The 14811-nt window shown below is 43.0% G+C and overlaps 1 protein-coding gene across 4 annotated transcripts in view; it reads left to right on the top strand.

Annotated features, from left to right (window-relative positions):
• Positions 1 to 14811, top strand: part of PRPF40A (pre-mRNA processing factor 40 homolog A) — a 59146-nt gene that overhangs the window by 465 nt on the left and 43870 nt on the right. For 2 of the 4 annotated variants that reach the window (XM_056536536.1, XM_056536539.1), the window contains exons 2-10: positions 8451 to 8528; positions 8968 to 9090; positions 9501 to 9584; positions 9683 to 9713; positions 10177 to 10196; positions 11005 to 11079; positions 11162 to 11272; positions 13488 to 13608; positions 13734 to 13761. In XM_056536536.1, coding sequence (XP_056392511.1) covers positions 8451 to 8528; positions 8968 to 9090; positions 9501 to 9584; positions 9683 to 9713; positions 10177 to 10196; positions 11005 to 11079; positions 11162 to 11272; positions 13488 to 13608; positions 13734 to 13761 — 671 coding nt within the window. Of the gene's footprint in view, positions 1 to 41; positions 115 to 8450; positions 8529 to 8967; positions 9091 to 9500; positions 9585 to 9682; positions 9714 to 10176; positions 10197 to 11004; positions 11080 to 11161; positions 11273 to 13487; positions 13609 to 13733; positions 13762 to 14811 lie in introns of those variants that run through there. The other 2 variants (XM_056536537.1, XM_056536538.1) reach the window with 2 other exon arrangements.

Raw genomic sequence — 14811 nt, 5'->3', positions numbered from 1 at the left:
CCCTCCCCTATCAGTGCGCGCCGTGATTACGTTGTTGTACGTAGGTTCGGCGCCGGGGACCAATAGGAGCTTCCTTTGCTGGGAGGCGGTAGGGGCAGGAGAGGAGACATCATGGTGAGTGTCTGTGTCTGTCTGTGCGGTTCTCCTGGATGTGATCTACATTGTATTAGGCCCCGGAGGATGAGGCGCTGTGTACCCGGCTCTCCCGGTGATAATTCTCCTCTTTATGTAGCCGGAGAGGATATGGTGTGGATTGTGGCCTAAACTGTGTTGCGTTACCGGAGACCTGGTGTTGTGTGGGAGCTTCGCCGGGTGTAGACCTACAACTCCCAGTATTCTATAATCAGTGATGGGTTATTATGTGATTCAGGTCTGAGCCCTTCCGTGTGTTTCTTCCTACATTGATGGATAATAGAAGTGATGGGAACTTATGAGATTTATGAAACTTGTGCAAAGAAACAGTGGAGCTGTTACCCATAGCAACCAATCACGTCCCAGGCTTCACTTTTTTGAGTCCTTTTTTTTATTAAATGATAAACACACTTAACTGGTTTCTATGGGTAACTGCTTCACTGTTCCTCTGCCTTATGCTTCCAAAGCATCTCCAGCTGTTGTGAAACTAAAACTGCCAGCATGCTTGGACAACTGTTGGCTGTCTGGACATGCTGGGAGTTGTAGTTTTGCAACATCTGGTGGTCTACATTTTGGAGATCACTGATCTACATGTGTCCCAGTTTGGGAGAATTTTATCAAACCGTGACAGCTTCTCCATTCTGCTTCATTGCAACCAATCACATGCTAACTTTCATTTAAAAAGGCTTAAAGGGTACCTCTCATCAAAAAATCTTTTGATATATTACAGATTAATGTATGCAGAATAACTTTACAATTGCATGTTATTAAAAAAATATGCTTCTTTCTATTTAATTTTCCACTTTGAAGAAATGACCACTAGGGGTCTCCCTACCAGTCCTAGCAGCAAGCATTTCAGACTCGTGCTGGAGTCCTAAACACTACGAGCTGCCGGTCTGCTTTGTTCACAAAGGAGAACACTCAGAGCTGCCAGCTGTGAACAAAGCAGGCTGGCAGCTCTGAGTGTTTAGGACTCCAGCATGAGTCAGAAATGCTTGCTGACAGGACTGATCGGGAAAAATACAATCGAAAGAAGCATATTTTTCATTAACATGCTATTGGAAAGTTATTCAACATTCATTAATCTAAAATATATCAAAAGTTTATTTGATGAGAGGTACCCTTTAAGAAAAATAAAACCTCGACTCTGCTGCTTCCTCTGCACAATGCTTGATAAATCTTACCACATTGTCTTGCTGTCAATGAATGGGAACCTTATTGTTTGCCAATAAACTGCTTATCAAGAGGGGGGGGAACAACCGGTGTGTGGAGTCTAAAGTATAACCAAGCAACAGATACCTCTATCAGCTGAGCTGTCAGACTTGTAGCTGTGATGTCTTTGTCACTCTCTCCGAAAACAGTCTAAGCGCCAGGCCATTAATGTGAGTGGGGGAGCTTGTAATACTGCTCCTAAGAGCTTAAAGGGGTACTCCACCCCTAGACATCTTATCCTCTATCTAAAGGATAGGGGATAAGATGTCAGATCGCCGCGGTCCTACTGCTGGGGATCCCCGCTGCGGCACCCAGCTGTCATTACTGCACAGAGCGAGTTCGCTCTGTGCGTAATGACGGGTGATACAGGGGACGGAGCATCGTGACGTCATGGCTCCACCCCTCGTGACATCACAGCCCGCCCCCTTGATACAAGTCTATGGCAGGAGCGTGACCGTCACGCCCCCTCCCATAGACTCGTATTGAGGGGGCGGGCCGTGACATCACGAGGGGTGGAGCCGTGACGTAACGATGCTCCGGCCCCTGTACTGCCCGTCATTACGTGCAGAGCGAACTCGCTCTGTGCAGTAACGACAGCGGGGTGCCGCAGCGGGGATCCCGGGGGTCCCAAGCAGCGGGACCGCGGCAATCTGACATCTTATCCCCTATCCTTTGGATAGGGGATAAGATGTCTAGGGGCGGAGTACCCCTTTAAGGCAGCAGGAAGCCTTTCTCATTGACAGTAGTTTTCTTCAGAACAAGTTTACTACGGTCTTATCTGAGCAGGGCTTCCTGCTGCCTTAAAATCTGAGCAGTAATATGAGCTCTCCCACTTCACATGAATGGTCTTCTTTTAATCCTTTAAGGACCCAACCCATTTTCACCTTAACCCCTTAAGGACCCGGGCTTTTTCCGTTTTTTCATTTTCAATTTTCCTCCTTAACTTTAAAATATCATAACTCTTAAAAATTTTCACCTAAAATTATATATAATGGCTTAATTTTTGCGTCACTAATTCTACTTTGTAATGACATTAGTCATTTTACCCAAAAAACTATGGTGAAACGGAGAAAAAAAATCAATGTGCGACAAAATTGATGAAAAAACACTATTTTGTAAGTTTTGGGGGCTTCCGTTTCTACGTAGTACATTTTTTGGTAAAAATGACACCGGTTAAAATGATACCCTACTTGTATAGGTTTGAATTTGTATCACTTCCGAAAAAAAATCATGAATACATGCAGGAAAATGTATACATTTAAAATGGTAATCTTTTGACCCCTATAACTTTTTTTTATTTTTCTGTGTTCAGGGCGCTTTGAGGACTCATTTTTTGCGCCGTGATCTGAAGTTTTTAGCAGTACCATTTTTGTTCTGATCAGACTTTTTGATCACTTTTTATTCACTTTTTTGTGGTATAAAAAGTGATCAAAAATGCGCTATTTTGGACTTTGGATTTTTTTTGCGCGTACGCCATTGAACGAGCGGTTTAAAAAGCGGTATATTTTTATAATTCGGACATTTCCGCACGCGGCGATACCACATGTGTTTATTTTTATTTACATAATGTTTTTTTTATTTTTGGAAATGCCGGGTGATTCAAACTTTTATTAGGGGAAGGGATAATTGAAAAGGTTAATGTTGTTTTTTTTTTACACTTTTCTTATGCAGTACTATAGCTCCTATAGGGGGGGCTATAACATTGCATTAACTGATCTTTTACACTGATTGATCCATCTCCATAGGAATGGATCAATCAGTGTTTTCGGCGATTGAATGCTCAAGCCTGGATCTCAGGCTTGAAGCATTCATTCGGCGATCGGACAGCACAGGAGAAGGTAAGAAGACCTCCTCCTGTGCTACAGCTGTTCGGGATGCCGCGATTATACCGCAGCGATCCCGAACAGCTCCCTGAGCTAACCGGCACATTTTACTTTCGTTTTTAGCCGTGCGGCTCAGCTTTGAGCGCGCAGCTAAAGGGTTAATAGCGCGCGGCACATCGATCAGTGCCGCGCGCTATTAGAGGCGGGTCCCGGCATCACTATGACGCCGGGCCCGCCGCGATATGCGGGGTCACCGTATGACCCCGCGTTAAATCGCAGGACCGGGACTCATGACGTACGCATACGTCATGGGTCCTTAATAGGTTAAGGACCCTAACATTTTTTTTGCACATTTGACCACTGTCACTTTAAGCATTAATAACTCTGGGATGCTTTTTCTTTTTGATTTAGAGATTGATTTTTCGTGGCATATTCTACTTTGTTAGTGGTAAAATTTTGTTGATACTTGCATCATTTCTTGTAGACCCAGTTTTAGAGAAATCGCCCTAAAATTTGTAACCCAATTTCTATCAAGTAAGGAAATAACTCATGTATATGTCAAGTGTTCGGCGGGCGCAGTAGAGGGCTCAGAAGGGAAGGAGCTACAATGGGATTTTGGAGAGTGAGTTTTTCTGAAATGGTTTTTGGGGGGCATGTCACATTTATGGTGCCCGAACGGCAAAAAAAAAACACATGGCATACTATTTTGGAAACTACACCCATCATGGAACGTAACAAGGGGTACAGTGAGCCTTAACACCCCACAGGTGTTTGACGACTTTTCGTTAGTCGGATGTATAAATTATTTTTTATTTCACTAAAATGCTGGTTTTCCCCAAAATTTTACATTTTTATAAGGGGTAATAGGAGAAAATTCCCCCCAAAATTTGTAATCCCACTTTACATGGAGTCACGTCATTGAGCTTTTGGAGAGAGAATTTTGATGGAATGGAAGTCGGGGGCCTTTTGCGTTTACGAAGCCCCCGTGGTGCCAGAACAGTGGACCCCCCCCCACGTGTGGCCCCATTTTGGAAACTAAACCCCTCCAGTGAATGTAATAAGGGGTGCAGTGAGCATCTACACCCCACTGGTGTTTGACAGATCTTTGGAACAGTGGGCTGAGCAAATGAAAAATTACATTCAGTGTCAGACACCTGTGTGGTGTAAATTCTCACTGCACCCCTTATTACATTCTGTGAGGGGTATAGTTTCCAAAATGGGGACACATGGGGGGGGGCTTTGTAAACGCACATGGCCTTCAATTCCAGACACATTCTCTCTCCAAAAGCCCAATGGCGCTCCTTCTCTTCTGAGCATTGTAGTTCGCTCGCAGAGCACTTTACATCCACGTATGGGATATTTATATACTCAGAAAGAAAAAAAATGTTTTTTTTCCTTTTCAATAACATGCTGGAGTAGACCCCAACTTCACCTTTTCATAAGGATGAAAAGAAAAAGCCCCCCCCCCAAAAAAATAAAAAATAAATTGTTAGGCAATTTCTCCTGAGTACGGAACTGCCCCACATGTGGCCCTAAACTGTTGCCTTGAAATACAACAGGGCTTTCGAGTGAGAGAGCGCCATGCCCAATTGAGGCCTAAATTAGGGATTTGCATAGGGACGGACCCAGATCCAAGCATTACACTTGCCTCCGATACTAAAATTGCCCTATGGCAGTGTTTCCCAAACAGGGGGCCTCCAGCTGTTGAAAAACTGCCAGCATGCCTGGATACTAATACTGTGAGTTTTCATCAGCTGGAGGCTCAGTTTTTGCCGTACCAGACATTTTTCATTTTTATTGGGGGGTGTAACTGTGTAGGGGTATATGTAGTGTTTTACCCTTTTTTATTATGTGGTAGTGTAGTGTAGTGTTTTTAGGGTACAATCACACTGGCGGGGTTTACAGAGAGTTTCCTGCTGGGAGTTTGAGCTGCGGTGGAAAATTTGCTGCATCTCAAACTGCAGCGAGAAACTCACTGTAAACCCGCCCGTGTGAATGTACCCTGTACATTCACACGGGGGGGGGGGGGGGGGGCAGACCTCCAGCTGTTGCAAGACTACAACTCCCGGCATGCTCCTCGGCTGTCTGTGCATGCTGGGGGTTGTAGTTATGCAACAGTTGGAGGCACAACTGCATCTCCCAGCATGCCCTCTGGTAGTTTGTGCATGCTGGGAGGTTGTAGTAATGCAATTGCTGGAGGCACATTTTTTCATAGAAAACTACCAAAGGGCATGCTGGGAGTTGCAGTTGTGTTTTCTGCTGTTGCATAACTACAAGCCCAAGCATGCCCTCTTGTGCATGCTGGGAATTGTTGCTAAACAGCAGGAGGCCAGCCTTACCACCTGCTGCTGCACACGCCGCATCCTGCATGCCGTCTCTGCTCCAGGGGCCCCAGGATCGAGCGCCCCCACTTTATGTACATACTCCCCGCTCTCGCCCTCCGGAGAAGGGCGGAGTGGGTGCCATTAGGGACACGCCCACAGCAGGCATCCTGATTCCTCGGCCGGTAAGAGCCGGTACCAACATTCCCGGAGCGACAAAAATGGCACTCCTGGGCCTAGGCGGTACAGAACAATGGTTCTCGCCCACCCTGGTATTGTCAGGCTGTTGCTGCTTGGTTGGTATCTGGCTGAGAATAAAAATATGGGGAACCACACACGTTTCTTGCATAAATATTAATAATAAAAAATTGCATAGGGTTCCCCCTTATTTATTTTTTTATTCTCAGCCAGATACCAACAAGCAGCAACAGCCTGACGTTACCAGGGTGGGCAAAGACCATTGTTACTGGCCCTCCCCAACCTAAATAACTGCAGCCTGTTACCGCCTAGTCCCAGGAGCGTCATTTTTGACGCTCCGGGCCTGTTGGTACTGGCTCTTCCCCGTACCCCTGTGGCAGTGGGTATCGGGGGAATAATTGGGAGTTAGTGGTAGCTAGCTGTTTTTGTGGCTAATGCTAAGCCCTGTCTTAGTAATGGATTTCTTCTATTAGACAGCTTCCACTACTAAGCCTGTTAAGAAAAGTAAAAAAAGTAAAACCACATGCTTAAAAAAATGTTATTCCAAAAAACACTACCCCCCCCACAAGCCCTCGTTAACCATTTTATTAATATTTAACAAATAATAAAAATGGTCATTGACGTAATCCACCGAATCCAAAGAAGTCCCTTGCATACACTGATCTGAAATGAAAAGAACATGAAACATATGTAAATACATTTATGGTGCCTCAAGCAGTTGCTAAACTACAACCCCCATCCCATGACGGGAGTTGTAATTTAGCAACAGCGAGCCTCCAGTTTAGCAACAGCTGGATTCACCCTGTTCCTAAACTAGGACTCCCATCATTTAGCAACAGCCAGGGAAGCCCCCTTATCTCCCACCCGCCTGCACCGCATGATTACAACTCCCAGCATGCCCTTACAGCAAGGAAATGCTGGGAGTTGTAGTTGTGTGGTATATTGGGGCGGGTAACGAGTGATATATATATATATGCGCGGGCGGTGGGCAGCAGAGACGCCAGGAACCTTGAATATGAAATTTCATATTCCTCTCCTGGAGCTGTGATTGGCTGAGGGGTCTCAGCCAATCATAGCTTCAGGAGGGAAATATGACATTACAGTGCCGTAGTTTTATATTCTTGTGAGCCGGTCGGGGAGTGGAGTGCTTGTCACCTGTGCGCACCACACAACTACAACTCCCAGCATGTCCTTACTGTAACAGCATGCTGGGATTTGTAGTCATGCGGCATAGGTGACAATCGCTCCGCTCCCCAGCCGGCTACCATGAATGTGAAACTACTGCATTGTAGTTTTATATTTCCCTCCTGAAGCGGTGATTGGCCGAGACCCCTTGGCCAATCACAGCTCCAGGCCGGGGAATCTGAAATGACAATGCCGTAGTGCTGGGCGGTATGACCAAAAATGCATATCGCGGTTCTTTTGTAAGTTTATGGTGGTTCCACGGTATACAACAGTATACACCCAACCCCGCCCGGCCGTCTGCGCTTGAAATGGTTGACATTCTGGCCGTCTGCGCTTGAAATGGTTGACATTCTGGCCGCCTGCGCTTGAAATGGTTGAGATGCCGGTGTGAGGTTGCAAAATTCCACCTCACACCGGCCGCGGCGTTGGAAACGATTAAGTTGCGAGACGGATAATTCATTCATTAATTTGAGGGGGGAGGGGCCCGACCGGTATTGCAGTATAGGAGAAATTCATATCGTGCAGGAAAAACATACTGTTATTCGGTATGAACTGGTGAACCGCCCAGCACTACAATGCCGTAGTATTTTATATTCATGGTTCCTGGCTCCGCTTTTATCTTTTTAACACGTTGCAGTTAGTAAATCCCTGCCTACAGCTACGTAAAAAAACGATCTAGTGTAAAACAGCTGGATTGTGAGATCGCGCAGCCTGGCGTAGCACTAAGTCGCACGTGCAACTTTTTTGCGACAAGTACACACCAAAAATCCTGTGTAAAATCCGTGATCCACTGTAGACAATTGTCTGGGAGGTGAATACATCAAGGGCTCTTCTGCTACAATGTATCAGCCTGGAGTGCAGGTCGTGTAACTTGTAGAGAGATTGTGTAGAATGGATACAAGTGAATCAGACTCCCAGCTGTATTAGGTCTGTACTGTACACGTTTTCAGGTTCTGGGTGTAAAGAAGAATGTTCTGCAGGGCAGGCAATACAGGTCTGGTTGCTGTTCTTCAAACGAAAGATGGACTTCTGTCCATACAATAAAGGTATATTCACACATACAGCCTCCAGCGCATATTTTATGTGCAGCATATGAAGCTGCAGATTTGAAGCTGTGTTCAGTCAATTAGCTTACATTGAACTCTGCTTCAAATCCTGCGCATCTTATATGCACAGAACACTATGTGTGAGCACACCCAAATGCAGAAGCCAGGTCGCCAGTATGTCTGGAAATGTGCCACTGGCACTACTTACTTAAAGGGGTACTCCGCTGCTCAGCGTCTGGAACAAACTGTTCCAAACTCTGGAGCTGGTGACATCATTGGCCCGCACCCTCATTATGTCACCCCCGCCCCCTCAATGCAAGTCTATGGGAGGGGGCGTTACAGCAGTCACGCCCCCTACCATAGACTTTTGAGAGGGTGGGACGTGACGTCATGAGGGGGCGTGGCTATGATGTCACGAGCTCCCAGCTCCAGCATTCGGAACAGTTTGTTCCAAACGCTGATCAGCGGAGTACCCCTTGAAATCCTTTTAAGTGTAAACCACACCAAGAATAACCTGTGTATAACTCTTACAGGCATCTGGCGATGGTACCAATGGACCAAGTCCGCCAGGGCTCTATACAAATGGATCGCGCATGATGAGGGGGCAGTATGTATGTAACACTTTATTTTCGTTTTTCTGTAAAATAATTTTTATTATTGTAGTACTGGATTCTAGGATTCTCACTTATAACATTCTCATTCTCTGTTAAAGTAAAGCAATATACTAAAAATAATTAATTTCTATGATTTATCAGAATATCTCACCAGACTGTGATACTCTTTCTCTGATGCTTAGTTTTCATGCTTTTTTTTATGTGAGTGCTCAATATACCAGAACACAGTGTTCAGGTATCTCTTCCCTATGCTCCCATAGAAAATACATGGGGGGCATACCAGCTCTCCACTACATGAATTGGGCCCCAATCCTGGAAATAGTTGTCAGGGGGCTTCCAGTAGTCAGACCCCTGCGATCAGACACATCTTATTTTTTATTTTCCCTGACAATCTAAACAGTCAGTATAAGCATGTATTTTTTTTTTATTTTATCAGATCAATCCTGTTGCCCATTTCCCTGCTGTGGGAATGGGTGGTCTACCTCCAAGACCAGGTTTGGCCCCACCAGGCATGATCCCACCATTGATTGGGGCAATGGGTGCTCATCAGATGGGACAGGTAGGTAAAGTAGAAAGTTAAATCATGTAATATGCTTCTGTAAATAAAGTGAATGGACTTAAAGGGGTACTCCACTGCTCATCTTTTGGAACAAACTGTTCCGAACGCTGGAGCCGGCGCCAGGAGCTCGTGACGTCATAGCCCCCTCATGACATCACGTCCCACCCCCTCAATGCAAGTCTATGGGAGGGGATGTGACTGTCATGCCCCCTTCCATAGACTTGCATTGAGGGGGCGTGGCATGATGTCATGAGGGGGTTGGGGCTATGACGTCACGAGCTCCCGGCTCCAGCGTTCGGAACAGTTTGTTCCAAACGCTGAGCAGCAGAGTACCTCTTTAATAAAACAAGCTGTGCGCGATTGTTCACCTCTGCACGTTTGCTCATTTCATTACGTTTCCACTTGTACAGATGGCGCCTATGATTCCTTCTCTCATGTCTGGCATGATGATGACAACCCATGTAGCACCTGGCACCTTACCAGCAGGTATACAGGTAAAGTATCTATATTCATTGTCTATTTAGTTTATTTTTCTTTGTCGTTTTTACATTTTCACACAATTAATTTTTGTGATTTTTGTTTTTTTTTACAGCCGGGTGTAAACAGCATGGACCCCACACTAGGTAAGGATTTACTATAGAGGTTTTCTGGCTTTGTTATTAAAGCTCATACTGTGTGTGCAACTTTTCCTCTCTAAAGACCTACTGTGGTGACAAGCTGATTGTGAGAGGTTGGCTGGAATCTACCACGGAAATCATATGGCCCAGTGATCTTGACGATACATTCAGAAAGTTACACATATCGGCCATTAATTTGTACTATTTGGATGAGCCGGGTCCACTAGAGACTAGTTCAGACTTGGCTGTCTTCCCGCCTTTGTCATCCTTATTCAGTGCACAAGATCTTTTTAAGCAAACAATTATGTAATCCTGTGAAGATTCTCTACACACACAAAGCACCGTGGTTTGGACAGGCCTAATCTGGTCTTATCTAGAATATATATGCCTATATGTTATGATCTATACATGTTCTGCATGTAATTTATTGGCCTATTTTTATAACTTATCTCCTGTTTTTTGTTTTCAGCTCAGTCAGCGGTTGCACCAGTAAGTTTCCTGAACTTAATCATCTATAATATGTACATATAAATGTTAGTTTCATTTACCCCCATCAAGGAATAGGTACATTTTTCATTTTGGCAATTTATTTTTTTTATGCTTTTTAATAGCCATTACCTTTTTTTTTATTTATTTTCATTTATGCACCCATAAGGACTTGTTTTTTGCAGTACCAGTTATACATTGTATTTTTTTTTTTATTTTTTTTTTTATTTTTTATTTTTTTTTTTTTTTTTTTTAGTAAATATACCTGAAACCAAAAGCATTATTTGTTAGATGGGAAAAACTTTTTTAAAATTTTTTATTTACTTTTTTTGCGCGCCATGATTTGTAGTTTAACGATAACAAATAAGTTACATTTTTTTTTTGTTTTTAACTTTTTATTTTTTTTTTATTATGGAAGGGGTTAATTTATATAAAGGGTTTTTACACTTTTGGTCTCTTTAAGGGACTTGTACGCTGCATTGTTAGATTGTACCTATGTACTGCATTGATCCGTTAAATCTGTGGTCTATTGGTAGAGCCTGCCCCAGAAGGGCTCTACCAATCGGAGCAGATTGGCAGCCGTAGAGGCTCAGCTAAGCCCTCTGGCTGCCAGGACAACGGATTTCCTGGCTGCAATAGCTCTGCGGCCAGGAGATTCGACTCGCTGCACCACCAACAATCCCTCGAACATACATTTAAATGCTGCTGTCAACTTTGCTCCATGCTCCCTTAGTGGCAGATTAGATCATTCATGAGTTTCTAAGGGGTTAAAGGAAAAAAAGCATAATAAAGTGTCTTTTTGTCTTCCTAGTCACCCCTTCCTGTCATCTCAGCGCCACCATCTATTACAACTAATAGCACCGCTAATGAAGAACCAGCCAAACCGGTAATTGACATCATTTGTTGCATCCTAACAGACTTATTGATTAGTTTTCCTATTCTTATACCATCATTTTTTCTAATTGCAGAAATCTATGTGGACTGAGCATAAATCCCCAGATGGCAGGACGTATTATTATAATATTGAGACCAAGCAGTCTACCTGGGAGAAACCTGATGAAATGAAAAGCCCAGTGGAGGTAAAACAGCTCAAGAGCAGCACATCAGCCACAAATGTAATCTAAGATGTGATTGACTGGAAATAAAGACAACTACTCATGTATAGGATCCCTGCTAGATTACAACTGGTTATTGTAATTTCATTTTTGTCATTGTTAGACGACCACTATGAACTGTAATTATATATACACTGCATATCTATAGAAATATTTAATGCGGCGCTCAGCCTCATTTCCTACAAGGTACACCTGCTACACAGTAAATAGAACTGTGCTGATAAAAATTGAAGAGGCCATTGCACACATAACATCCCCTTCAGTCAGCATAACAGTTGCAGATAGATCTGGGGCAGAATTTAATTTTGTCTGAACTTAAAGGAAATGTGTAATTTGAATTATTTTTTGGTTTTTTTAAACTGAATCGTGTGTGTGTGTGTGTGTATATATAATATATATATATAATTATAATATATAAAAAAAATTCTTTACCCCCTACCGCTACAGGACATATGCATGCATTGTTGCAGCTAACATGTTAGTTTAACTGGCTATATGCATACATCCTGCATTCTTACTGTGCAGGAGATCAGCGGGCCCCTTGCTGTCAATCACAGCCGGGATCCTGCCGCAACTGCCGAGATTTATAGGATTGACCGGGCGAGGGGCAAGGAAAAACCTACCATTACCAAACCTATACATTATAGGTGTTGCCATGTTCGTAACGAATTTTACGTTTAACCTCTTGGGGATACAGGGCGTACCTGTACGTCCTGCTCCCGCAATATAACACGAGGTCATGCGGAGACCCCACGTCATATTGGGTTGGTCCTGGTACCCGGGGATAATAGCGTGCGTCACCACTCGCGGTCACGCGCGCTGTTAACCCTTTAGACGCAGCGATCACAGTTGATCGTTGCATCTAAAATGTAAAAATAAAAAAAAAGCATTCCCAGCAGCTCAGTCGGGCTGGTTGGGACCACCAGTGTCCTGATCAGCTAGGACGCAAGCAGAGGGTCCCTTACCTGCCTCCGGTGCATCCGAGATTCAGGCTTTAGCAATTGACCACCGATGACACTAATCAATGCAATGCTATGGCATAGCATAGAACAGTGCTGGCAGTCAATGGTACTGAATGTTATAGAACCCTTTCCCCATTGAAAAAAAAAAAATGTCAATAAAAATAAACATAAACGTGGTATCGCCACGTGCGTAAATGTCCGAACTATAAAAATAGATTGTTAATTAAACCACACGGCCAATGGCGTACACATAAAAACAAAAACAAAAAATTCAAAGTCCAAAATAGCGTATTTTTGGTCACTTTTTATGCCATAAAAATTTTTATAAAAAGCAATCAAAAAGTCCAATCAAAAGAAAAAATGGTACCGATTAAAAAAACTTCAGATCACAGCACAAAAAATTAGCCCTTATGCATCCCCATATGCGGAAAAATAGTTATAGGGGTCAGAACAGGACATTTTTAAACTTATTAATTTTCGTGCATGTAGTTATGATTCTTTCCAGAAGTGCGACAAAATCAAACCTATATAAGTAGGGGATCATTTTAATTGTATGGACCTACAGAATAAAGTTGTAGTATTTTTACAGAAAAATGCACTGCGTAGAAACGGAAGCCCCCAAAAGTTACAAAATGGCGCTTTATTTTAATTTTTTTGTAGCACTATAATTTTTTTTTTTTTCCGTTTCGCCGTAGATCTATGGGTAAAATAACTGATGTCATTAAAATTGAAAGGGTTATGATTTTTAAAAGGTGAGGAGGAAAAAAACGAAAGTGGAAAAACACTGAGTCCCCAAGGGGTTAAAATGTTTATCTCACATTGAACTCAATAATTGCTTATTTTGGTCCAGAAAGTAAAATAGTACCACGATACGGTCAAACAAAAATAAGTTATGGCTGTCAGAAAGTAGCAACACGAAAAAGGATATTCTGAAAAGAACATAAAAACCTATATGAATTGGATATCAGTAGTCGAATAGTAAGTAGAATGGAGACTTTTTCAGTATTGTGTTATAGACGGAAAAGTGGAAAATTAAGAACTTCTTAAACGCTGTTCTAACAATCACTTAAATGTAAATTGATAATTTTCTGATGACAAGTTCCCTTTTCCCCTATAGATGTGATAGGTGCATCCTTATGAAATGTCCTTAGGGAGGGTAATAAAATTGAGTATTGCAGTAATATTTAATGTATTTATTTATTTTTAAATATTTTTAGCAAATGTTATCTAAATGTCCTTGGAAGGAATTCAAATCAGACTCTGGGAAGCCATACTACTATAATTCCCAGACAAAGGAGTCTCGTTGGGCAAAACCTAAGGAGCTGGAGGACCTTGAAGGTAAATATATGGCTCTCTATTCATTGCTAGGAACAAATTTCTGTTGTGCTGCTATACACAAAAAGTAACAATTCTGTTTAGTAATTGTCTGTTGTGTTTTTTTTTGTTTTTTTTTTTCTTTATAGCAATGATCAAGGCAGAAGAAAGTGGAAGGTAAGGGTGTTTTTTAATAAAATAAAATCCCATAAGTCAACATTCACACATGCATTAAGGACAAAGGCTATGACAGCAGTTCCATCAGATTTGGCTGGAGAACTAACTCCCCATGCATTGCTAAACCATCAAAATGTCAAACCCCTAATGGACTCTGTTGTAATTCAGTTTGGATTTGATATGGTGGTGTGGCCTCCGTTTTATTGATGTAAACAAAGAATAAAATGTTTAATGATTGATAACAGTGTATAAACCGATCAGCCATACCATAAAAACCACGGACAAGTGAAAAACGTTGTCTTGTGACTGTGATGCCTGGCAGGGGCACAGTCCGTACTGGAGGTTATGTTGAAAGCATAAAAAAAGGGGCAGGTGTTCGAATCTGAGTGACTCTTAACAGATGCCAGATTGTGATGGCCGGGCATATGGGTCATTACAGCTCCAAAACAGCAGGTCTTGTGGGGTGTACCCAATATATATATATATATATATAATATATATATATTGGTGTGTGTTTGTGTGTGTGTGTGTGTGTGTGGGGGGGGGGGGGGGGGGGGGGAGGTTAGCCCATCTGGTCCAGTGACAAAGTTCCTGCTGTCTATGATAGAAAGGTATCAGAACACACCGAGCCCTTGCTGATTCCTGTCCACTGCCAAAAGCGTCTTCAGTAGGAACATAAGCATGAGAACTGGAGCATAGAGGAGTGGATGGGGGCCTGGTTTTATTTTAAATCATGTGGATAGCCGTTTGTTTTTATTGTCACTTACCTGGGGAAGAAGACATGCCAGTGGAGGTAGTGTGATGCTGTGGAAACCTTGTCTCCTTGCATTCTTGTGGATGTTACATTAGCACATACACCTACCTGAACACTGTGCAGAACATGTCCATCCTCCACCCCCCTTTCATGGCAGTGGCCTCTTTCAGTTGGATAATGCCCAACAAAGAGATCAAGATGGTCACTGGGCCTCCAAATTCCCCCGAAATTAGTCCAATAAGTGGGATGTGCTGGAAAAACATGTGATCTGTGGAGGCCACCCCTCACAAATTACA

The sequence above is a fragment of the Hyla sarda genome, chromosome 8 (assembly GCF_029499605.1).
Source record: "Hyla sarda isolate aHylSar1 chromosome 8, aHylSar1.hap1, whole genome shotgun sequence".
Taxonomy (NCBI): Eukaryota; Metazoa; Chordata; class Amphibia; order Anura; family Hylidae; genus Hyla; species Hyla sarda.
This window is presented reverse-complemented; position numbering and strand designations above follow the sequence as displayed.